The 25539-nt window shown below is 42.1% G+C and overlaps 1 protein-coding gene across 2 annotated transcripts; it reads right to left on the bottom strand.

The window, feature by feature from the left end:
- Nucleotides 1-11609: 11609 nt before the first annotated feature.
- On the bottom strand, nucleotides 11610-24416 carry tnfaip3 (tumor necrosis factor, alpha-induced protein 3). Of its 2 annotated transcripts, none has more exons than XM_008429168.2 (9): nucleotides 24319-24416; nucleotides 19150-19586; nucleotides 15048-15238; nucleotides 14806-14947; nucleotides 14463-14633; nucleotides 13887-14067; nucleotides 12814-13805; nucleotides 12499-12713; nucleotides 11610-12071 (listed from the first exon to the last, which is right to left on the bottom strand). In XM_008429168.2, the coding sequence occupies exons 2-9, from the start codon at nucleotides 19454-19456 to the stop codon at nucleotides 11796-11798; spliced, it is 2475 nt and encodes an 824-aa protein (XP_008427390.1). In that variant the 5' UTR covers nucleotides 19457-19586; nucleotides 24319-24416; the 3' UTR covers nucleotides 11610-11795. The 2 variants fall into 2 exon arrangements, with proteins under 2 accessions (XP_008427390.1, XP_008427389.1); XM_008429167.2 differs by lacking the exon at nucleotides 24319-24416 and adding an exon at nucleotides 22353-22702.
- Nucleotides 24417-25539: the final 1123 nt, after the last annotated feature.

Genomic DNA, 25539 nt, shown 5'->3' with positions numbered 1-25539 from the left:
TTTTTTCGTAGGTGTGTGTGTGTGTTGGGTGTGTGTGTGTGTGTGTGTGTGTGTGTGTGTGCGTGTGTGTGTGTGTGTGTGTGTGTGTGTGTGTGTGTGTGTGTGTGTGTACACTACATATACGTATGTTCTCTTAGAACTTTCCTTTTGTGCAGGATAAAGGTCACACTACATGAAGAAAAAGTTTTGAAACTTCTTATCACGATGTAATTTTTCTACAATACAAAACTTGCCATTTTGACAGGGATTGTGACTGTGACCTCCACCCACAGAAAATTTAAAGGTTAAGACCAAAATACCTTTTAAATACAGGCTTACAAGTGAATGTTTGTTGCTTTAGCAGTTTCATAATTGTAAGCAGAAGCTGGTTATTTTATTTATTTCCTCACTAAATACAATATTAGTTTTCTTTTTGCCCAGGTCACCCTCACAGCTAGAAACAGTCCTGCTTGTAGCAACTACTTATGTAAAAACAGCCAATAACAACATCTGCCAACAATACAATAATTTTGGACATTATGTATGAAGATTTAAACACCCAAATAACCTGGTTATAAGTATAATGTAGTCAACCATCTGTCTGTCTGTCTGTCTGTCTGTCTGTCTGTCTGTCTGTCTGTCTGTCTGTCTGTCTGTCCCTTGTCTTTACCCTTTGCAGGGTTGGTGCCTCTTTCCAGCCACCATTGGGCAAGAGGCTGTGTAAACCTTGTGCAGGTATCTGGTCCGTTGCAGGGCAACATAGAGACACACGGGGCAAACAACCACATATACACACACATGCGCACAGACATACACACCCCTAAACAGCAATTACAAAGAGTTAACCTCAAAGCCATGTGTAGGATTGGAACCCATGACCACTGTGCAGACTGTGCTTTGATTTGTAAATTCATAATTTCATGTGAGGTCACATACTGGGATGTGTTACACAGTTAATGCATCCTTAATTGCTTGTTTTTTAATGTTCTTAAAAAGCTGATAGCATTCTAAATGATTAGGTTACTGGAAAAATGCTAGTATATAACCGTCTCAAAAACTTTTTTTTATTATTGTTAGGACTTGACCCACAAATACAGTATTGGTAAATGCATTTGTTCTTCTTGTGCTGTCCTAACTTTAGTTGGTTTAGTCTCTTGGCTGAGTTTGGAGGACTTCTACAACTTCTGAAAACTACTCCAATCTAAAAGACACAGCCTTTAACGACATCATGATTTGATGAACCCTTAAAGAGCTGTCATGTTTGCACTGAACAAAAACCCATGTGAAGGGCCATATTTATTTACACTTCAATTTGAGCTGATATGTGGTCCGCTGCCAATGATCCTTCCTCTGAAACAAGCAACAAAAAAAAAAAAAAAGGGGAACATGCATGTTTGGTCTTTCCAGTCAGAGTAGTCTGAGTAGTCACATTGAGTATAAACCAAACCATTGTTGGCTTTAAAAGATATTTTTGAAGAAGGAAGAATAGCTGTTTGGTGTTGTCTCTTCTAGCCTCTAGCTTTGTTGTAAAAAGCAACCTTAAACCTTAAACACTAACATGTTTTCTTCTGAGTTTGTGTTTCACACAGAAACATATTTTTAGTGCACTTCCTCCTGATTTCTATGTAAATAATCACAAATAACTGTCTATTGCAAGCTTGAAAATGGTTTCAGGGTTTATTAAAATAGCTAGGATGATTTTGAGACGGAAGTTGTTTTAAAATGGTAGAAGTTGACTTTGGTCTTGGTCCGTCTCAGACTAGCTGTGAGCTTTTACCCCCAGGATCAGCTAACCTGGACTTATCCTTAATGAACATATCAAAATAGTTATCTGCTACTGGTCATATGTTTTCTTCTTACCATTTTTTAGCATATCCTCAGGTTTTGTGGTGGTGTCTTGCAATTCCCTAAGTGTCGCAAGGTTTTTAACTCTGGTATATTTTGTTTGAAAAGTCCTCTTGTTATGCAATTTGCAAGTTTTCTTTTTTATGTTTTATATTTTCCTAAGTTTGGAAACAGTGTTGCAACACCGTCTGGACTAACAGGCAGCAGTAATTATTTCTTGTTATTCCGATATCTGTTTCTTTGACATCCAAATATTCCTAATCAGTCACTTGATAAACCTATATTTTTATTCATTTATTCAGCCACTGGCTGATGATCAGTTACGTAGGTCTGTTAATGTACCTTCATTTTAGGTTCTGTGACTTTCTAATTATTTTTTTTAAATTCACACATATGTTACATTCAAGGGCGAAATCACACTGTTAAAGCTCCATTTTCATTGTATTGATTGTACAACATTGGCCAACATTTGAGAGCAAGAATCTGAACACAAAAGCTTTATAGACTAGACATCAAAACTTCCCACTTCTATAAAAAACAGACTCTTTCTGGTCGCTTCAACAGCACAATTGCTATTGAAGGGGGTTTCTTTGTGTGGTGGTGTCATGTAGTGGAAATTAATAGCTAATGCGGCTGACAAAATGGTCAAAGTTACCATGGATACACCCTCTTCCTATTGCACAATACCAGAAAACTTCCTGTGGAATAAGCGGTGGCTGTACTTTTGATTTTTGCGACATTTCTCTTTTCAAAAGAAGAGCCAGTGAGTCAGAGTTGGACGCATTCATTCACAAAATGACATTCTTCCCTCAGCTAGGTTTGACATTTTCATTCATAGTTTATTTCTGACAGCTTAAGCACTGAGCTGAATTGGACGTGTGAAGCTTTTGTTGCTGAGTAAATTTCAGTTTTGTACAGTCTTGACTTCAAAGAAAATCAAAAGAAACCTGCCTTTGTTCCATGCGTAACTTTGACAGTGAGTTTGTGATAATAAATTGTGTCACTAAATGAACCCGATGATCCCGAGCTGCTGTGCGCTAATCCACCATTTTGACTCACGTCTGTCTGATAGCAGCAGCAATAATATATGTATTTGAAGGCTGAAGTAAAAACAAAGCTGAATTAGACATTGTTTCCAAATATTCTTTGTGCCTACTTGTTTTCTGGTATAAATGGGTGACTTTGATGGATTTTGTCTACACTCTAAGTTTCATACCCACATTCGCTGCCACAGTTGCTGGCTTCTGTGTGTCCGTACAGATACAGCTGGCGCTCATAAAAAGTACAATTTTGTTTTTCCCACATATATAGGACTCTGCATGCATGTGGACGAAGAAGCTCTGAGCAGATAAAACCATTTTTTTATTTCTTCTCTTGTGGAAAATACTTTTAAAGCACTTGTTAAACTTAAATTGCTCATCACCCTACATTCATACACCTTATTGTGAAACATAGGGGTTGGTAGCATCATGCTGTGCTCTTCTTCAGCAGAGAGAGGGAAGCTGGATGGAGTTGATAGGAAGATCTATTTAGCTACATTCTGAGTAACCATCGAAGAAAATCTGTTAGATACTATAAAACACTCGAGATCTGCTTCTATTTTGTCTTGGAATGGCCTAGTACAAGTCCGGACCCAAATCGACTGCTGTTCAGAGATGCTGTCTATCCAATCTGAGTCATCTGGTTGTTATTACAGCAAAAAAGTAGCTCTAAAAATGAGCTGTACGTCACACTTTTCATTTTTTCTGGTGGAAAAAAATCTTCTTTTAATTTCACTTTACAATTATTTGTTTTTAACACAAGCAAGTGTTCATTTTGTTACTTGTGATGTATTTATCTCAACATCTTTATTCCCAACTTTCTCTTTGTGAAAGAAATCTTTGATGTGAATTGGACTGATCTGGTTAAATGGAGGCTGTAAAGGGATTTTCCCAATGCGATAGACCACTCTGTCACGTTACAGCTCCAAAAATATACACTGAACTTTGCGGCCGTGATAATGAAAAGGATCTGGGGCTATAAATATTGTTGTTTGCTTTTATTACAGCCGTTAATATGGAAGTTTGAAAATAACTTTTCAAAGGAGGCAGGCTTTTGTTGATTCAGAATATCACATCCTGACTAAGACGAAAACCCTCTGAGGTCAGGTGGGATTACTCACACCAGGCGTACCTGCTACTACGAAAGCACAAAAAGTTAAAGCTCCCAACGCCAGGCCAACTTTAATGACTCAATGGATTATAGCTCTCCATGCAGCACATTTTATGAAACGTGTAAATAAACTCAAAATAAATAAATATTGTATTGCAGCAGCTTGATTTCAAACAAAAAAAGGAGAAAAGATCAATCTTACATTATCAGGCATATCAGTAGTTATTGGTTTCCATGCTGCCAGTATTTTCTCTTCCTGGAACGGCAGTCGTCTTCTGTAGCGTTTCACAAGAAAAAGATCTTAGATGATTTCTATTTACACAATTGTTTCCTCATCAGTTACTTTACTTCAGTTCATCCAAGTCCAGATTATAGAGACTGAGATTTAAGTAATAAATTACAATCCGATCAGATTAAATGTGCATATCGCAAATTTCAAAGTTCTGGCGTGAAACTGCAATTTGACCCCCGATCTCATCAGAAATGGAGAAAATAATAATAATAATAAAAAATGTTTTAATAAATAACTTTAGCGAAAGTGAAAAGACATTTCTCCACAAAATGATGTCAGAGTATCCTATATTTTGAAAGCAACTTGCAGGAATCAACCAAAGGAACCAAAAAAAACCATTAAAACACACACTTTTCAACAATTTTAACCCTCCAGTAACTTTGATAAAGATGTAGCCTATTTGTAGTACTTATATCACTCATTTGAAGTGCGTGTTCTCATATAAAAAAAAATCTGTTAATATAATCTCTATGCTGCCTGACATTCCTGCTGAGCATTAAAAAAATTAACCAGCACACAAAGAGCGGTTCATCAAAGTCCTGAAAACATAGACTGAGTCTTGTTTGAAAAGTGCATTGTGTGAGTGAACGCACCTTGAACATTTACTGAAAAACAGTATTCTTCACTTCCTGTACTGCTCAGTATGTTCTGCAGAAGGAGACTTAGATGGAATTATGACATTGAAAACAAATCCACAGTTTTTCACAGGAAAGTTTCACATTCACAACAACCTTGAGGTGATAGCCTGGAAAAAAGGAGGAATCTAAATCCCCATCAGTGAGTCACATGAAAGCACGGTGTGAACAAGTAAGTCATTTCAGTTTCGTTGTCTTTGAACCAATGCAAATGGTCATGTAAAACTGAGTTCACACACCTGAGTCCTATCTCTGCGCAATCTCATCTTTGATCTCTGTATTTATATGGGTAGTTCAGAATCGGTGAGATAATCCATTTACATCATTGAACTTCACAGAAATCTGAAGTTCAACCTCTAGCAATAATCCAAATCCTTATGTGGACCCAGGTTAGCTCTAGAAAAATCGGATTTTTTTGACTCCAGACTCCAGTCCAGAGGTAAACATTTGAGTTGGTAAGATGGAAAATGTTCTTTCCCAATGTTACTCCTAAATAGTTGGGTTCTTGATAACATTTAAACATTGTTATCTGGAGACTTGGTGACGTGAAGCTGCTGCTCTTTGCTTCAGTGAATTTTATTTGGACTAAACAGTTCAACAGTCTTACTTATTGTACCGACTGTAAATATGAGCAGCTATTTTCTTGTCGCCCTTTCCTGACATTTAAAGATGAACACTCATCTGCCTTATTTGAACATTCTCTTGTCTGGTCTATTTTGAAGAGAAGCACTGAGAAGCAATTATGTGATACTCAAAGTCCAGGTTAACTGGAAGTAACGCACTACTAATCAGAGGTTCGGTAAACCTATTCACCTTCTTCAGTTTGGCATCCTGGTGTGTGCAGCATCGGAGAATTTGTTACATTTCTAAACTAATCCTGTCACTAATTGACTGTTTAAAATTAAKTTGTTTTCCAAGCTTTCCAGTGAGATTTAAGACTCCTTCGATAAAGGATGGATTTTCTTTTAAGACTTTTTCCACATCTTGACCATGGGAGCTAAAAGGTTTCTCATTAATAAATTCAATATTAAAATAAAACTGTTTTGATCACTTTATTATTTTAGTGATGTATTTTCTTTTTAAACAAACTCACTTTTAACTTCCTGCCACATTACCTCTAACAAAAGGGTTCTGACACCGGACAGAGGCTCTCGTATGTTAGGCAACACGGCGCTGCTTTTCTTGTCAGAGGAACTGTGCCATTTTTCTTTTCTTTTTTTTTCTTTTTTTTAAGTATTTGCATGCTGGGGTATTTCCAGGAAACCACATCAGCCAACCACGTGAAGCCTACGCAAAGCCCTGCTGTCCCACTGATCTTAAATGTCCCAGTCGCAGCCTTTCTAACCAGTTCCACAACTCTAACGGCCAGATCTCCCCTCCCTCCAAACTCCCCCTCCCACCAGATAATCTATTCCTCATAAGTGAGCTGTGTGTTTTTTTATATATATATGTGTGAGGGTGGGGGATCCCCTTTTTCCCATTAATATTAAAACACATGACACCCTAACAATAGCCTGGGGGGAGGGGGGGAGAATAATGATAATAATAATGTGAAAAAGTACAAAAAAAGTCACCATTTGAACTTTTCTTGATGGAAATGTGTAACAAAAGAGAAACAAGCAACAGAGGCGGAGGGAGGAAGGGTAAAAAAAAAAAAGAACGAAAAAAACCTAACCCAGGTCTGCATTCAGTAAAAATGGTGCATTGTGCCACATCTGAACCAGGCCTCAGTCATCTGTTATCTGATGTTTTTCAGTTTTTTTTGCAGCACCCACAGCACTTCCTACACTGAAGATGGATTCAGTAAGCTGATTTATTTATTAATTTTTTTTTTTGTAGAAATAGCATTGAGAAATAAACACCTTAGGGGAAATGCTACAAGAGTGCAACGTTTGGGCCTCAGACAGCATGAAAGCATCCTGCAACATACAGCGGAGCATGCATGCGTGTGCTACATGATTCAGGAAAAGAAAAAAAATACACTTCTTCCTCTCAACCAGTCACACAAACACTGCAGATGCAGCTTGAGTGACTAAAAAGATGACAGAAAAGCTTGTTTATTTAATTTAGTAAAAAACTCATGCAATTCATTTTACGCAGTCTATCCTCATATTATGTTTTTTCATTAGAAAATTCTGAAAATTTTCTAATGCACAGAAGAGGCCTTGCTGTGGTTGACTAAAAAAGTTGAGTGCTCAGCGTCATATCCAGAGATTGAGTTTTTAAAATAGATTCCAGCATCACTGTAGAGTCGGATGGTGTCAGGCGGGTGTGGCAGTAACCAGGTAAGGAGTACCTGGTGGAGGGAGAGTCATGGTTTGGGGATGATTGAATGCTGCTGACTGTGGGAAGCCATGGATGCCAACGTACCATGACGCACTAAAGCAGAACATTATCCCCTCCCTTTAGAAAATGGACGCTACGGTTACGACCCCAAACACACCTCTAAGATGACTACTTTGCTAATGAAACTGGCCGAGCATGTGAACAGACCTGGACCCTGGTGAACATTTGGGCCGTCCCCAAATAGAAGGTGGAGGAGCAAAACGTCCCCAACGTCCACCAGCTTCACAATGTCGACATGGAAGACGATTCCTGCGAACCTCTAGTGAACTCCCTGTCCGAGAGCAGAAAGTGATGCATAAACAATGGTGGCAGCACAACATACACACACTTTGGGTACACTTTGTACCCACTTCTGTTGGCACTGGTTTAGACAATGAGTGCTGAGTTAATTTTAGGGGACACAGACTACTTTACATCATATTAAAGCGTATTTTCAGTGTTGTTCCATAAAATGGTATCATAAAATATAAACCAACATTTGGGGTGTTCTCACTTCTGTGAGATTTTGTACATTATATTAGGTGATGAAAGCCAAAATCTGAATGCTTCGTAAGCCCTCCTAAAAAAGGCTTTTCAAAGCCAAAATGTTGTCACACAAAAGACTGATATGCTGTATTTAATTGAACAGTTGCTGTTCAGAGCATTGTACATTTCTGATTGGAAAGTTGAGTGGAAGGAAAGCGTGGTGGAAGAAAAAACAGGTGCAAAAGCACTCAGGCTGTCAAAAGATGACAAAGCAAAGAGTTGGAGGCTGATTGAGTCCATGCCACACCGCATGGATGCAGTAGTTTATACAAAAGCAGCCACAACTGCCGTACAGTAAATCTACTCTGAGTGTGACTGAAATTTTTGTAATAAAATAAATGATCAATCTAACACTGTAATTTTTAAAAAGAATTTTGAATTGATCAAAATTAAATGCCTGAGCAAATGAGTGTAGGTTTCATTTTTTGATTAGAATTTATGAAGTAAATTATATTTTATTGAACTAAGCACGTCTACCATGAAAGCATCCACATACACACACGTTTGTGTGGCTATCTTTGTGGGGACTTTCCATTGACTTCCATTCATTTCTACAGCCTAAACCTTACCTTTAACCTTTTCCTAACCCTAACCATCACATACCTAACCCTAAACCCGACCAAAACTCAATTCACACCTTAGTCCTAACTCTGACCCCTGACCCAAAAACAGGGTTTCCCCTTGTGGGGACGACTTCAGTCCCCACAAGGAGCAATTGGTCCCCACGACGTAGTATGTGTCAGGAAAATCATCCAAACAAGGTATTACAAACAAACGCACATGCACACACGCACACACACAATAAACAGAGTCAAGAACCACAATAGTCAAGAGTTCTTAGTAAAAATAATTCATATTTTCACAACATATAAATAATTATTGGATCACACAATACAGATATTTTGATATGAATAAATACTTAACAAATAAAACCAGGCTTTTTTTTCATACAATACCCTATTGTCGAAAGAAACTTCCAAACCATTTGCATGTTTTGTTACACCTTCTGCTCTTAAGCCGATGCTTCCTCTACCGGTGGAATGTCCCTAGACAAGTCCTAAATGCCTCAGCAGCTTAGACAAATTATGTGCAATTTATATGATCTCCTCCCAGGCAACTTAAAAAACAAAAACAAAAAAACAAAAGCATAGAAAACAAAGTAAGAACTGTCAGAACCCACCTCCAAAAGCATGTCAGGGTGGGTCCCGATGAGCCGACCACTAGTTGGTCTGTAATTGATTAAGGTTCGTCTAGAGGTGATTAAAGCACACAGAGATCTACGCACAGGCCGTCAGCGCGTGTGGGCTGGCCCGACGGCTTCAGTTACAGTTGAATGAAAAAGGCAGACCAAGAGCCTGGTTGTCATTTCTACACTAAAGCCACAGATGGACATCTACAGAGGAGTGGGCGTTTGGCGGCGGGGGCCGAGGGGAATGACTGCAGCGGACTTTTGATAAAAACGTGTGGCGCTTCGGGTTGTCTGCATTTCTCACTATTTGAACCAGACAAGACATTCATGGAAAAGATTTTTGCGGACGTTCAGGTGAGGTCACACGGAATTGAAGATGTCTATATGTGGCATAAGAAGTTAGTCTAGAATAACCCAGGCTGGTCGTTTTAAGGAGGTAACAACAACTGTTTTGATGGCACATGTTTTTTGATTTTTTTTTCCTTTTTAAACCTTTTTTATCTTTTGGCAAAAAAAAAAAAAAAGAAAAGAAAAGAAACAAACAGATATATCAAAATCCATTAAAAACTTCCAAAACCAACAAAAGGAAACAGAAATGTCAGTTTTGCTTGAGTGTATCATCCAGATGCACAGACCTGTGCATTGTTCTGTTTGTGTTGTAAAATGAGGCATCGGGTTGGAAGGTCCTACAATACGGACTAGGTTCCATGCTCACAAAAGCATTTTAAAAAGGTGGGAGAGCCGATCCCCCAAACCCCCGTTATGGTCCATAAAATATCAGAACTACTTAAAGGCAAAACTTATCAAGGATCAGCCCCGATAAACGCGCCGTCGTGGAAAAACGGCACGGAAAAACACATTCAGATTAAGGAAACTCGCCGGAGCGGGCGACGGGATTGCTCTTGGAAGTTCGGGAACCGGCGTCATCCCGACTCGTCCAGCGGGAGCGGAGAGAGCAATGCGACTCTTCAGGGATTCGTTTACCTACACGCCACCTCAGGCTCGGGTGTACAATCTCACAGGAGCTGTGTGTGCATGTGCAAATGTGTGTGTTTGTCTGTGTGTGTGTATGCGGTGGTTTGAGACTGATAATTATCCAGACCGAGGCGTATTTGCTCGCTCACACCTTCTATATTTTGTTGGAAACAATCCCCTACAGACAGGACCGGCAATACTACATTCGTGTGCATGATGCGTATATGCGTGCGTGCGTGTGTGAATGTTTCTAGGTGCTTAAATTGTAAGTAAACATGGAAACAATGTCCAAGGCAACAGATCTGTGTTGAAGGAGGAGGAAAACTAGAGGAAGGAAAGGAGAAATAGTAAGGTGAGTTCTGTCTTCGCTGTGTTCCCTGCCTTCTGATCGCTGACAACAGGATGTCGGCTACAATGGGAAAGGCTTGTGTTTCTGTACATGTAGCACCAATACTAGCAGGGACCCGCCCTGTCTGTCTCGCACCGTTTAGTCACATGGTTCGCTTTTACTCTCCGTTTGAAGCCATTTGACTTGCAGAAGTGACGGTAGTTTGTGAGGAATCGCTTGAAAACGAATATTTGCTTTTCCACTCGCTGAGCAATGGACGTTCATTGCCATTTTAAGAATTGTAGGCGACTGATTTTTAGGCAAAGAGGGCATAAACGAGATAGGCATGGGCTGGTTTATGGATATCAAGAGTTATAAACACAAAAAGTATTAAATTCCATTCGCCCCAAACTCAAAAGGGACACATAAAAATAAAAATAAAGATCATAAGTTCATCATAAGTAAGTGCTAAGAATGATTTTTCAGAAGAGACGTTGATAAATTTGGACCTTTTAGGTAATAAGACAGGGACCTTGAAAATCTGGAAAAATGCAAACATAATTCCATTCTTAGTTTTCCTCTTTTCATACTATCCAGATTTGAAAACGTTACATCGCTATCAAAAGATAGCATCGATTTAAATATCATAGTAAACTAAATATTTTATCAGCAATAAGAATAATTGCTGCTTATACGTTTGAAATAACAGAAAGTAGATCTGTCCTAATTGTTTGTGTCATTTCGTGTGAAACTGCTGTACTTCAGCTCAGTTGTATTGTCCAGTTCTCACAGCGGCCCATGCCTGATGAGTGATTTTTTCGGAGGGGAAGCTAAGATAAACAAAGTTGACCTCCAGACAGGAGGAGCGTTGCATCGGCTCAGCTCGTCTCACTTCTGCTTCCTACTTCCACAGACGTGTTTGCTGGGCTTTCCCAACTACTGCATCTCTCACTTCAACAGAGCAAAATGCTAGACAGACAGGCAGACGGATACACAGATGGGTTGAGACAGACAGACAGACATGGTAAAAATCCTTGGCTGTGGTCTATAAAGCAATGTCAGATGCTTCTCGTTAAGCCAATATACAATCATTTTGTCCGGCACGGTTCTCTACGTACCTCTAAATACACACTGTACACAAGGGTTAAGTCAGTTGCTCGGACATGGAGCCAAACCTCTGGCCGTGTAAGAGCACACGGCGAATCAGATGATAATTGCACAAAGAGGTATTCTGGAGGCCATGTCTACTGCAAAGAAAAAAACAAAACAAAAAAAAAAAAAACACACACACACACACACTCACTCACCACCACCCCCCTCCCTCGTACACACACTGTCTCTTCACATTCGACATTGGGGGGGAGGGGGTTGATTTTTCAGGCCATAAGGTTACTAGTTAGTCACTAGCTAGTTAGTTAGTTGGTTAGTTAGTATCAGAGGTGCATTGACTGGCATGGGGAGCCCACTGCAGGGCGGTGGCTCTGGCGTGCTACCGATGTGTCGTCATCGCTGTGGTGTGCTGCGCCGCGGTCAGCCGCGGTAGATCTGTTTGAAGTGGTCGCACTCGTTGCAGTAGCCCTGTTTCTCTTGGTTGGCATAGTGGTCACAGCCCTGCGTCCGACACCTCTGCTTGGACTTCTCCTTGGGCGCCTGCGCCCTCCTTCCCGCCTCCCGGCCCTGGCCTCGCGTGTGGCACTCGGGGCAGAGGTCTGTGCAGCCAGGGGACACGTTGCTGCAGCCGCTCCGCCGGCACTGGGTCTGGGTCTGGGATTGCTGCGAGGATCTGGGTTTAGCTGCTCGGTCACGCTTTGGGAACAGGAGGAAGAGCGAGGCCGGTTAGAACCCAAGAGATACTACAGTGTCATGTACAAGTATTAAACCATGCATAATTTTGTCTATGTCTACAAACTCCAGTAAATTATTACGGATGCAACTAGCTATTATTTTAGTAATCAAATATTCAGATTAAAAAATTTTGTTTTTTTTTAGCAAAATGCCTTTTTAGTCTGAATACTGGAACGACTAACTGATTACTAAATTAGCTGACGATTTTTTTCAATAATCGATAAATCACAATAAATCATTTCAGCCCTGTAGTAAATACATGAATTGTTTTTACTTTACTGTAACTATCGGGGTAAAACAGCAATGGCTGTTTTAAAAGATGTGTAAAAAGATGCTAAAAGTAGACGGTTAACAACAACCAGGTAGGACAGGTGCAGCTGACACGTACCATGACCAGAGGAGGGGAGTGTGGTGTCCGATGTGCAACTTGATTAAGACGTGCACTTTGCTCTTTGACGTAGCACTTGTCACAGTAGCCCTCCAGCATGGCCTTGCCAACCGCGCCGCACCCGGACCCGGAACCCCGACACCGTGTGGCGTTCTGGAAGCCTGTCTCCAAACCGCGCCGGCTCTGGACCGGGGCAGGAGGAGGAGGAGTCAAGCCTAGAACAGAAAAAAAAAAAAAAAAAAAAGAAAAGATGGCGACCCATGTTAGCAAAAATATCGCTTTGACAAGACTGCATCACGTCGAGTCGGGACTTACGGTGGTTTGTCTGATAGTCTACGTAGCAAATAGTGCAGAAACCCAATTTCTCAGGAGTCCCAAAGAACTGGCAGCCGGATCTTTTACAGCGCTGGGCCAGAGGAGTCTGCCAGGCCGACGTGTGTGCTGGGGTGAGGGTGAGGCACGGCTGCTCAGTGTCTCTGGCCTGGTTCCAAGCCGAGGCCTCAGTCCTGTGGTTGCCCTGCTGCGGCTCCCCCCTCTCCGGAGCCTGCTGCCTCTGCATGCAGGGCGGACACAGGCCGTTGAATATCCTGAACACCTCCTGCCGGCACATGCTGCATCGCTCCGTCTCCGCGTCGCAGCCCCCCCACTGGGTCCACCCGGAGCCCTGGGCTGGGTGGGAAACGACGGGCGCCCCGTTGGGCCCCGGGAGTCCTGTGGCGGCCGTCCCGGCCCCGGGGGGCCCGTGGTTCTGCCTGGCGTTGAAGCAGCGCTCGCAAAGGCCGTCATGCTCCACGCTGAGGGTGAAGAGGCAGCCAGGTGTTTTGCACTTCATGGCGTGAGTTTCGCTGTACAGGCTGAGGCTGGGGGCAGTGGGCGGGGCCGAGCGGGGACTCGACAGCACCACGCCCCTCCCGGAGGAAGAGCAAGGCGGACTGCTGCTCCTGGCTCCTCTGGCGCTCACCTCGGTCTCCGCTCCTCCCATCATCCCCAGTCCTCCCTGCACGCCGGCGCCCTTGGTCTGGACCACACCCTCTATCCTGGCCCCGCCCCCTGTTGTGGCCTGCCGTTTCTCGAAGCACTCGTGACAATGAGGCTGCGTGTCCACGGAGACATAGAAGGTGCACCGCGGCGTGGCGCAGCGAATCTCGATGAGGGAGAGCTGGGAGACGGAGAAAGGCGGAGGTCGCTGTGGCTGGGCGGCCCAGGCCTGCTCCTTGTCCTCCTCCCAGCGCTGATACTCATGGTTGACGAGCTGCAGGTAGTCCTCCATCAGGTTCATGTCCTCGGGAAGGTTGCCCTCGTCCAGCCTAGCAGACACACAGCATGGCCTCCGTTTAACATCAAACCTTCAATCAGCTCGCGGACCAGACTTTATGAATCCTACGTACTTCGCAGCTTTCATGATCCACGCGGTTTCGTGGCCCAGGCCGATGACGGGGATCTCTATGAGGTGCAAGTAGTCGTTGAGCAGCCTCTCTTTCTGCGGCTGCTCCTTCTCCATCAGGAAGTGAACCTTCAGCTCCTCAAAGCCCACCCGCTTCGGGTTGATCAGTGGAACGGCTCGGATCTCTGCAAAAACACAAGACCGTTTTATTTTTCTCTCTTTTTTTTTTGTTACCACCACCAAACGTTGCAGGGCTTCCTCTGGGGCCTTTTCAAACCACAGTGGTGGGTTGTCTGAAATATAACGTATGATGCCCAAACTATGTTAATTACCCACTACCACGTCGTTCATATGAAAAGTACGTCAACATTGGGGGGCCTTTTTACAGGCTTGAAGTAAACAATACATTAAATGTAACCTTCCTAAGGCATCTTTTTTTCGGCTTTTCTCTCCCTCTGGACTCTGAAGGTGTGGTGGCTTTTATTTTGCCGTGGCGATGTGCCACAATCAATTACATGTTAGAGGAAACCCTGCTCCGGCTGCGTTACACCCATCGGTTTGATTTTATTATTCATCCTACCTGGGCCGCTGTCTTTGACGGTGATGAGGGGTGCGAAGTGCTGGGAGTCATAGCCAAGCACTATTGGGTATTTGTAGCACTCCGTGGGCGGCCAGTGTAGAGGCAGATAAATCCCGCCTACGTTCAGAGGGGAGATGGAGGAGCCAGATTTCATACTCCTCACCACCTGGTCTGTTGATGAAAATAAGACAAAAACTATTTAGCAGAACTAATTTTAAAAGTAAGCTGAAGAAAAACATTTTCATTCATCTTACATCAAAGAACCATCAATCAGATTTGCGTTAGCGCAAAAAAAAAAGAATCTTAAATCCTGGTTTTATGTTTCAGCCGGAGAGCTGACTACCTGCGATGACGACTATGGGTCGGCGGAGGATGTTGGAGAGTATGAAGATGTGAATGTCCTCCAGGGAGTCGAACTGGAGTCCGTTGCTGCTCGAGACCGGAGATGCCATCTTTACAATCTTGTCCCACTCGTCCTCCCAGTTCTAGGACAGTGCAAACACAACCAATCTGGATGTAAAAGCCTATCCACAAAAAAAAAAAGGGGAACCCATCGAGCCGTGGTTTTGGGTCTGGTTTTCGTACCATGGTGGTGTATCTGAGCCCGGTCTGGGTGAACTCTTGCGACTGCAGCAGCTCCGCCTGGAATCGAGCTTTAAACACAGCCGTGTCCGTCTCTTTCAGAACGCCGTGGAGAGCTTTCCGGAGCACCAGGTCCGTGTCCTGGACGCCGAGCATGTACTGGGAAGCTGCGTGCAGCAAGCAGTTCCCATCTCCTGCAGATACAAACACACACACACAAGAGATTAGCCGTTCATTTTGTAAGTGGAAATGAAAGTTCTCAAGAGTATGCACGCACTCATTCAAATACTGGGGACCGACTGAGGCCTGCGTGCACGCTAATGTGTAACTAAAGTCTGGGGATTTCCAAGCCACTGGGCCAATCATCACTATCTGGTTTGTAGATTATAACTTGACCCTGGCAGGTCTAAAAGTACACACACTCGTACTTCAAATGGGGTCCCGTCTATAAAAATACTTGACCTGAAGTTACCTTCTTTTGAAATCTGTGAGTAAATGATTTGCCTGCTATCCCTTTTCAGTCTGCTCGCCATCTAATGACCAAGAAGTTGCTCAAAAGGAGTGTTTGTAAGAGCAACTAAAAACCCTGGAATTTTATTTCGTCTCCTTCGGCACTGCTGGGTCTTTTCCTCATTGTGAAACAGGAGAGGCTGTATTTGTCAATGTGCGCAACTCTGAAATACCCTGTTGTCACACTAAACACAGGAATTTCCCTGTGCTAACTTCTGCTTTTTTTATGCTTGTGTGTGTGTGTGTGTGTGCGTGTGTGTGTGTGTGTGTGTGTGTGTGTGTGTGTGTGTGTGTGTTTGATCCCTCCTCTGATCCCAGCTCATCAATGCTACTCAGCAGGTCCTGTACTTTCCACGGAGGCGTGACTTGGACAAGAAGGAATGTTTGGGTTTTTTAACTACTGTTATCATCGGCCGATGAGGGCTTGTGATTAATGGGCCCTCAGATAAGGTGCGCCCTCACGTGTAATGCAAACACAAGGCATACATGCTGGTCCTGTCATCTGTACGTTTTGTCTGCTTTTCCTGTCAACTCTCAAACGATTCACTCTGCATAAGGAAAGTAACTTTAACAACTAAAAAATTTTGATTTTCCTTTTTGAAAATAAGCCAATCTGTGTATAAGATTCTTAAAATGAACGTTTGTTTTGAGCTAGAATAAGATCCATCAGTATTTCAGGGGTAAAAAAATACAACCCTCCTATTTCAGACTAGAAAGCTGTTGTTGCATTTCCGTGCTCTTGCATCACTCAACAAAAAAGAAAAAAAAAACATACAATGCAGAGTTCTATGGTCGAAAGAAGACGAAAAAAAAGAGGACATCCTCAACAAAGATGCATCCAGACACAGGTTTCGCTCAAATGTTCTCAAACTCGAAAAACCTTTTGACCGTGAATCACGTGAGCATGACTGGCGACCGAAGATGAAAGGCGTCAAGCTATATATAGATGCTTCCTCTGTGGCGAGCTGGGGCACTTCCGGAAAACACGCCAAGCTCGACCTTACTCTGTTTCCATCCAGGTGGCAGCACTACGAGCGCAGGCCGGCTACTGGTATCAAAGTAAACTGAGGTTTTAAAAGAGAGTGACAGTTTCAACAGCGCTGCGCACGCTGCTGCCACTGCTGCTCAGCTGGCTGCAAATGGCTTCTATTTATAAAGCAAACCGGCCTGAAAACACAACTAGATAAGCATTATCCGTCTCTCATGTCGATTGTAACACCTTAACTCATTATTGTAGCTAAATATTAATACGTTATATGATTTTTGCGTCAGTTAGCTTATTGGTGTTTTTAAAATAAAAGCGATTAGATCAAGTTTTATATTAAATTTTAAAGTTCTCCAGTTGTTCGAGAAATAGCGTAACACTGCACATTTTAACTCTCATATTCAAGAAAAGACAAAGTCAGCTGTTGGGAAATCTTTTCTGTCAAACACACAAAAATTTATAGTGTGAAAACTAAACAACCTCTTCAACGAATTGCTTTTAGAATGCTACCGCTACGTTAAAACTTTTGGCTAACTACCCAGCTATTATTTACTACTTCAAGTGTTGCAGAGTGGCAAAAACTTTAACTAATCCATGCAATAAATCTAAAACTGAATTTCATCAGGTTGTTATTTGAATTTTGTCACCTTATGTCAAAATAACTAATAAATATAACAGATTACATAATTAATATGTTGTATCTTTTTGCAGCACAATAACACAATACAAGCTTTTCTGTGTATTAAATAAAAGCAATTCAGATCAATGCTAATAAGATAATATTACATATGGGACACCATAAGAATCAGGACTCGAGCTTAAACAACACGAGAATCTCATATTGTGACCCGGCACAACTTAACCATGCAGGGGCTCCAGGTTTGTGTGGCGACTTTTGAACTAAAGTCAGAACGATGCACATGAAAATCCCCAAATCTGTCCAAATCCTTTAAGATTCACACCAGAAGGAGTGTTAAGAGCGTCGCCTCTGCTGCTGAAGTGCGAGGAGTCAGTTTATTGTAGCTGAACCAATCCTGCGTGAAGGGGACACATGACAGACATGGGATGCTGCTCGGGGAAAAACCCTCGGAATGCGTTCTCGATGTTCAAGAGGAAAGTCACACTGAAATTTAATGAGGTATCGCAGCGCTGGGATGGAAACAGGAAAACGGATGTGACTTGGCCACTTGAATTATGCCGGAGTTTGTGATGCTTAATTCGATTTATTTGTACGAAAGAAAATCCCTGGAGGTTTGAGGTTTTAGTACGTTTTTGACACGAGTCATAGCCTGAGAATACAACAGGATTTTCGGGAGCTAAAAATTTATGTACCGGAAGATGTTGGACATTCTCTGAGGGACTTCTTCCTCCGTCACGTTTTCTCAGCTGAGGTCCAGTGACTCAGCAAACGTCAGTGAGATCCTTTGTGAATATGTGTGTGTGCGTGTGTGTGTGTCCGTCCTCTGCTCAAAATCATGTCTAGGTCTTTCAGAGTTAGATTGTCCGGCTTTAACATTCTGCCTCATCAAGCCAGGAAATTCCAGTCAGGTTACTTACTGGCAGCCTGAGGTAGCCGGGTTCGTCATCAATAAAAAGGGTCTTTCTGAATGAGGAACTATCCCCTGATGAAAGTGGCAGTGACTCATTTGGGTTATTACTTTAAAAATCAACAATGACCCTCTAGGGATAAAACATTCAGTAACTCGGATTAGATCAGAAGAGGAATTTCTCACATGAGGAAAAACAAAACAAAAAAAAGAAGACATTTTGTTTTCTGCTGGAAACTTAAGCCTTTAACTTGTCGCGCAGACTGATTTTCACTTCCTGTTTTTGTCGCGAACACTACGGGCTGAAGATTTTCTTTGAACGCCGTTCTTTCCCCTCTCTCTCTCTCTTTAAAACAGTTCACCAGACACGCAGGAGATTCGGTTCCATTTGATCGGCTTCTGATTGAAAAGTAAAAACAAAAAACGTCAAACCTGAGTCAAGCAGGTGCGCAGCGGCTCTTCATCAGATCTACAGGCCTTCACACACGCCTAAACAGAAAAGCAGGGGACGAACCTGCCGGGGCTGCAGCTACTGGAAATACTTTGGTCTGAAAGATCACCAGCAGTAAACAACATTGCTGTGGGTGACGCCGGTGAAGTTTCCAGTGCAGAAACTACGATCAGAGGCACCAGGGGCCATTTGTGTGAATGTTTGCCTGCGCCGGGATGTTCCCGAGCCGCAGCGCGCACGTAACAGAAAACATGACTTAGTAGCGGGGCGCAAAAGGCCTCGGCAGAGGCTGCTGGATGAGTCTGTCTGAAAGCGGAACCCGTGCACCTTGATTGTTGTCATTTACAGTAACCCTGCTTGTGAGTAATGACATCTGAGAATTTAAATATCAAAAACCCATTGACTCATAAGCCAACAGCTTCTGCTACAGAAAATGAAACAAAGGCCCGCTTCACATCCTCAGAGGGGAGTCGCAACAATCGAAGTTGTTCCTAAAATTGAGACTTCCACATTTTTGTCTAAGAAAATAATCCGAGCCTCATAAAGCCTCACGGGAAGTGACAGGCAAACGTCAAACATTGTTCCAACTGAGTCGTCTTCACGGTTTCTTACCGTTGGTGCGCAGCGGCACCATCTTCTTCAGTTCCCGACACCAGTTGAGCTTCTTCTCCTGCTCCAAAGAGGCCTGCATGGCCCGGTCCAGGATGGCGGCTTGCACCACCTCCCTGAAGGCCTGTGGGAAGTGGTTCATGGCGATCATCTCCAGGGTGTAGCGGTGCATCCCCCGCAGGTGGTGCATGAGGCCGGCACTGGCTGCCGGCTTCACCACGTCGTTGGGCACGCGCTGACGGATCTTCACCGCTTTCAGCAGGTTGGACACAAACAGGAATTTGGGGAGGAAGTTCTGGCCCTGCGACATGGCGGACGGGTGGCCGGGAGAGTGGAAGGAGGGGAGGAAGAGGAACGAGGAGGAGGAGAGGAGGAGGACAAGGAGGAGGAAGAGGAAGAGGAGGAGACACCCAACTGGCAATGATGGGACAACGTGAAATCTGGGGAGAAGAAAAGAAAGAAAAAAAAATGGGAGAAAAATCGGTTATTTCACAATGGCAGCAAAGATCAGAGTCTGGTGGGAATTTTTTTGTGGAGATTCCCCTTCCTCGTTAACTGAGACGCAAAACTCATTTTAATTTACAGTTTTACTCGGGAAACCACCCATAAAACAGAAACACTTTACCAATGAGTAAATGAGGTGCTTTTTTCTGCTTTCAGATGAGATACTGTTCGGTTAAACTCAATAATAATAATAATAATAATAATAATAATAAATAAAAAGAAACAAAGAGTGCTTTATAGTCTTTTCTTCTAATTCTCCTTTTCGCCTTAATGGTTTCTGAGAGTTTCCCCCCCCGCACCGAAAACAGGGTGTCCCACTGTCCCACCGAGCTCAAAGTGTCCCAACAATCAACTGGTGCTTTCCAAATTTCCCCAGGGTGATCCAGAGTTTTCCAGGCTGCTGGGAAGTTCACAAGGCCTCCTGCTTCAGCAGCACCTCAGCGACCGTCGGCCTGCGTCAAGGTTTGGTTAAAGATTTCCGGGAGTTCATTAAACACACAACAGGCTCCTCAATGTAGAGGAAAGATAAACCAGTCTTAGTAACACCACTGGTCAATGCTTACCAAGATCTATAGTTGCTTTTATTTAAAAAGGGTAAAGTAATCGTAAATAATTTGACATGTTAATCATTAAAGCTAATTGCTTCTGGTTGGAAATATCAAATAAGGACACGCCAACTCCTCGAGTTTCCACTTGTAGCTTTTCCTGCTGTTGACTTTCGCTCTTATCAAGCAAGTGGTGGCTCTCCCACTGCAGCAACAGGTGGGGGAGGGGAAACAACATTTAAAATGTTTACTTAAAATAGAAACAAAAAGCTAAACCAGGGTCTGGCGTGTAACAAAAAAAAGGGGCAACTTTGACTCTTTTCCTTCATGCTTTTTCTGAGTATCCGCTAAAGGTACACGTTTGAGTAACATTTGCCGTTTTTCCCAACTTTACATTTCCACTGGATGGGAAGAACAAAGAAAGGCGTGATGGTCCTTCAGTTTCAACACCACGACTTTCGTCCCAGCGACAGGTTGGAGAGGAGAGCCACTGCGTGAGAAGCTTTGCTCTCTCCAGCACCCGCCGTGGTTTCTCAGTAAAAAGATTTTAAACTGTAGAAATGCTACGATGGAAATTTTTTTTGTAGATATCCATCTACAAAGCTTTTGTTGATGGAAAGTTATTGTTAGTAACAATAACTTTGGTGTGCATCTTTTTTCAGTTCCCTTGAAAGTCCCTTGATAACGATAATTGGCTCAAGCTTGCTGCAAATGTTACGAGGATTATTTATTTGATGTTCGTTTTTAATATTTAAATTTAGTGTACTTGTAGTTTTAAAAGTGATAAAAAGTAAAACCAAGGACGGCAAAGAAAACTTTCTCTAAATGGTCCGCGTATGTAAAAATGCAAAGCTGTTTCTCACCTAGTCACTGATTAAACAATTGATGAAATTCTATGTTTTGTCTTCTGCTTAATATCTGCTTTAAAGAAACAATTCAGCTAAAATAGGTTAAATTCTTAGCTACCAGTTGATAGGTAGTAGAAAGTTAATGTCAACCATTTATTGTTCATTTAAAGAACCAAAAATGTTTCCTAGTCATCTATCTTTCTCTTGTAAGCCTGCTGACCGGCAGTGTGCAGCAACAGGTGGGGGAGAAGCATCAAACAGCCATCAAAATCTCAAATCAGCGACATTTTTCATAGCATCTCAATTAAATGACTTTAAACTGCAAGACGGAATAATTTGTGGTTTAGAAACCTAAAATAAACACAACACAACTTTTTCAAACTTTGGTAAACCTTCGTACCACAGCTGTGTTATAATTGATTTTTATTGTTCATTAGAAGAAAAAAAAGAGTTACATTTTACTTTTGAAGAGGAGTTGAGCAACACAGGCTTTAAAGAGCTGCTTCAACAAATGAAGGAGAACCTTCAGCTGCCAGTTCACACACAGGAAGTAAAAAGTACTGGTCAGCAAGTGAGCTTTGACTTTTGCTGACTTTTTAACTCCGTCCTAACCTACATCCTCACATCAACAGGCTGACAATGAGTCAGTGGATGGTACTGAAGTTCACAACCACCTGAAGGCTGGGATAGCCTTCAGTCTCCAAACAAGAGCAGCAGCAGCAGCAGCAGCAGGTGCAACAACAGACTAGGCCCTGCTGAAGTCAGTCACTTTCAGGGAGCAGAAACCAAGACAGCTGGCTGTCAGGAGGCACGCTGGACGCCTAGTGTTGCCCAAACAGGCAGACTTTAGGCTAGACACAGCGGCGGACGCTGCGGTTTTAGCATGGCCGGCTACACGCACGCATACAAAAAGAAAAGAAGAAAAAAACACACACACATACACACACACACACAACACAACAACAGGAGACTTTGCTGACGTTAAAGGCTTACGTAATTGCAATGACAACTACCTTTGAGACAATGTAGTGATCAGCGGCGCTTCGGAGCGCGGGTTTAGAGACAAGAGAGGCGGCGTTGGTATATTTGTTCGTTTAAACGTCCCCGTTATCCGCTCGGAGGGGGGACGTCTTTGTAAACAATGGCTGTCAAAGCCACTGTCGTGAGCAGGCTTTCCTCCATGTCCCCAGAAACACACGACCAACACGTTACTCAAGGCCCCAAAACATGATGTGTCCGATAAGTCCCAGCCCCTCGGCGGGGAATGTAGTCCAGGCGAAGAGGCAAACAGGGAGAAGTGTTGTCTTACCTGTGTAATATGTCGGGGGGGTGATAACAAAGCCTCCCGGATGCTCAGGCTAGTCCTCTCTCAGCCACTTCACTCAGCCTCACCGCTGCGGCTCTCGGCGCCATTCAACCCTCTCTTTTCCCTCCACTATAACATCTAATACAGAGCCCTCGCAGCTCGAAGAAGCCTTTCTAAAGACTGTTCTCGTTCGCTAGCGCTAGTTTTTTAAAAAAAGGAAAAACTCCAAGTCAAGGGGATTTCCACACGGGGACTTTCCGTCCACCCATTTTGCTCGCTTTTCTCAACCTTGGCGTGCAGTTCCACCCCATCGTCGCTAGGGGGCCTCCATCTGTCTGACTCAATACTGAAAAGCATATCCCACCTACTGAGCACAAAGGAGCCTTCACTGAATGAAAGAGACAGGTCGCGTCACACTCTATTTCATGAGACAGCCTTAGAAATAAATCATTAACCCCCCAAAAGACCAGCCTCAGCAAATGACTCAGGAATACGAAAGAAAACCCCTGTAGTTCATTAAAAAGCAGGGTTTGACTCGCAGTCTGCTTGTGTATGTTTGTGAATGAGTATTTAATAGTTTGACTAAGGATTTTGTGATGATGACGATGATGATGCTGATGATGATATAATACTGTTTTGACTGTTTGGAAATTATGCTCAGAGGAATTAAGCCGGACTTTTTACAGTCATGTAAGACCCAGAGGTGCGGTTATCATTAAAGTCTTTCCTCTTTTTTTTCCATCAGGTTGTGGGTTTCTCAATCATTTAGTGTTTTATGCATATCCAAGTGCAGTTTCCTCTTACTTTTGTAGTTCACATTGAACTGCATGAACTGCATGTCCTAATATAGTCACTACAAAGCTGCATTAATGTAACACTCAGAGTTTTTATATAGTATAAAAAATATTTTATATAGTATAAAAAATATTCAGTATTTTCCAGATGTGAATAAGCATAGAAAAGGACATTATAATAGGAAAACATGTTTATATTTCCAGATTTGTATGCCCTCTTCCAATATCTAAATGTTGTTTTCAGTTATTTTTTATCATTCTTTAATCAATCCATACGCACTATTTTCTTTGCTATCCAGCCTGTATACTTAAACTCCTGTTGAAGTTTTACATTTATGCTTTCACTTTAAAAAAATGGGCCATGACTTTGAGCTTTACTAATTTAAATGTCGAAAATGTTTTCATCTTTTAGATCCTATTACTATGTAAAAACCAAAAAACAAAACTTTCCTACATGTTCAGAAATGTGAAAACTGCGTCTTCTGATCTGTCGGTTAAAATTTCTCACACATGCTCGACTTTTTAAGAGACACATCCAGCATCCAACTCATCTGAAAGTGCTATATAAGTTAAATGTGTTAAATCCCACTCACATAAAGGTAGTTTTTTGGTTAAGGTGGTTAGTAGGCTCTATTATTAATGACTTAGATGTCAGTTTGTGGCGAAGCTCACCAACCGTCTCACTGCGGTCTGAAACTGAAGAAGCTACTGTGCTTTTGTTCCAGCTCTCACATCTGTCTCTCAGATGCCACAGGTGATGTGAGTGTTGTATGACACAACAAGAGAAACAGTTCTTTTTATCCTTTTATAATGTGGGATATTTAAAATTAATTCAGTAAAAGATTAAAAATAAACTTTTGAAATCAGTATTTAACTTGTTGACCTTGGTTTAATATAGTAGCATCTAGTCTTGGCATTAAAAGTAAAAAAAAAACAAACAAAAAAAACAACAACATAAAAACAAAAAATAATAGACCAGGTCATACTGTTTTGATTTGTAAGAAAATACTCAAAAAACAATTTAAATCTGAGTGTTAATAAGTGAGTATTTGCATTTTTTTATTTCACAGCTTGATAATGCTGATGTAAATAAAGTTAGCAACAGATTTCAGAAGAAAAACTGAACAACGTTCTGTTTAATAAATATCTACCATGTCCAAAAATGCAAAACTTACTCGTAGCAGCTCAAGCTCAAACCTTGCGTTTCCTCATAATGGGTTACTCTCACCCTTATCCACCTGTTGACTTTGTATCCAACCAATGTACCGACTCATTGCTCATTTTCAACTTTCCTTTCTCCTCCCTGTGGAAAGCCTCCTGACTCCCTGAACCAAACAAACACTGGAAACCACAGCCCTCATGTGGGGAACAGAAACCAATCACCTGACCAGCATTCGTGAGGAATGAGCTCACCGACATACCTTTCAAAGCTCAACTCTCTTTCAGTCACCTTTTATGCTGTGAAAATAAATAAATAAATGAATAATGATCGGTCAAACAAATCCTCTATAGATTTTATTTTAAAAGTTCCACATTGGGTCACATGCTGCTGAGTCACAGTCTGCGATCAATACAAACTTGTTATGGCAGCAATAAAAACAGCGCGTCACAAGTACGTGGAAACCCCCCAGAGGAGACGACTGACCCACTGATCTGCTCCAAATCAGCAGCTGTCGATGTCTGTCGGCTCACTGATGTAGAAAATTTGGAGAGGAGTACAGCAAAAATATAGCTGGAACCAGATATTTACATACGCTGTGCTAAAGGATGTGGAAAATTTTGATTTTGATAAGATCAAACTAAAGCTTTCCTGTTTCAAATCAGTCAGGATTATTTCTGTTATTTTTGTTTACTAAATGTGTGAACAATGAGTTTTGATAACTTTTTAAGCCTTATTCAAATTCAGAAATTTACATTCATCCTTTTCTGACTTCACAGCATTTGGCAGAATTGCTTTCTAAGCTGTATAAGTTGGGTTAAATGTTTTGGGTGTCCTTTTTCAAGTTTCTCATAAAAGTTTGCTGTAATTTTGCCCCATTGTTCTGGACAGAACTGGTGTAACTGAATCAGGTTTGTCGGGCCGCCTGACTCGCACACACCTTTTCAGCTCTGCCCATATCTTTGGGAATCAGATCAGGTCTTTGTGACGGCCAAATCAAAACAGCAAATTTGTAACAAATTTTGAGGTTATAACTTCCTCCATGCCTTGAGATGTTGCTTTAAAACTTCTACATAATGTTCTTTGTTAATTATGCCTCTTATTTTGAGATACAGCAAAAGATCCCCACGACATGTGGTTGACCTTTAGTGTTTGTCAGACTTTCACACTACCCCTTTTTATACTCCAGACAGAATTATGGGCATGATGCATGGTCAAACACTTTCATTCTAGTTTC

The sequence above is a fragment of the Poecilia reticulata genome, linkage group LG15, assembly GCF_000633615.1.
Source record: "Poecilia reticulata strain Guanapo linkage group LG15, Guppy_female_1.0+MT, whole genome shotgun sequence".
Taxonomy (NCBI): domain Eukaryota; kingdom Metazoa; phylum Chordata; class Actinopteri; order Cyprinodontiformes; family Poeciliidae; genus Poecilia; species Poecilia reticulata.
Note: the sequence above shows the minus strand (reverse complement) of the source record. Positions and strands in the feature narration are given on the sequence as shown.

Bases quoted from the DNA above. Each gene is read 5' to 3' on its own strand.
- tnfaip3 (XM_008429168.2), bottom strand. From the start codon at position 19,456: ATGTCGCAGGGCCAGAACTTCCTCCCCAAATTCCTGTTTGTGTCCAAC. The intron at 15,239-19,149 runs GTAAGAAACCGT...TTGTATCTGCAG, and splicing joins GGTGCCGCTGCGCACCAACG to GAGATGGGAACTGCTTGCTG. The intron at 13,806-13,886 runs GTACGTAGGATT...TGTGTCTGCTAG, and splicing joins TGGATCATGAAAGCTGCGAA to GCTGGACGAGGGCAACCTTC.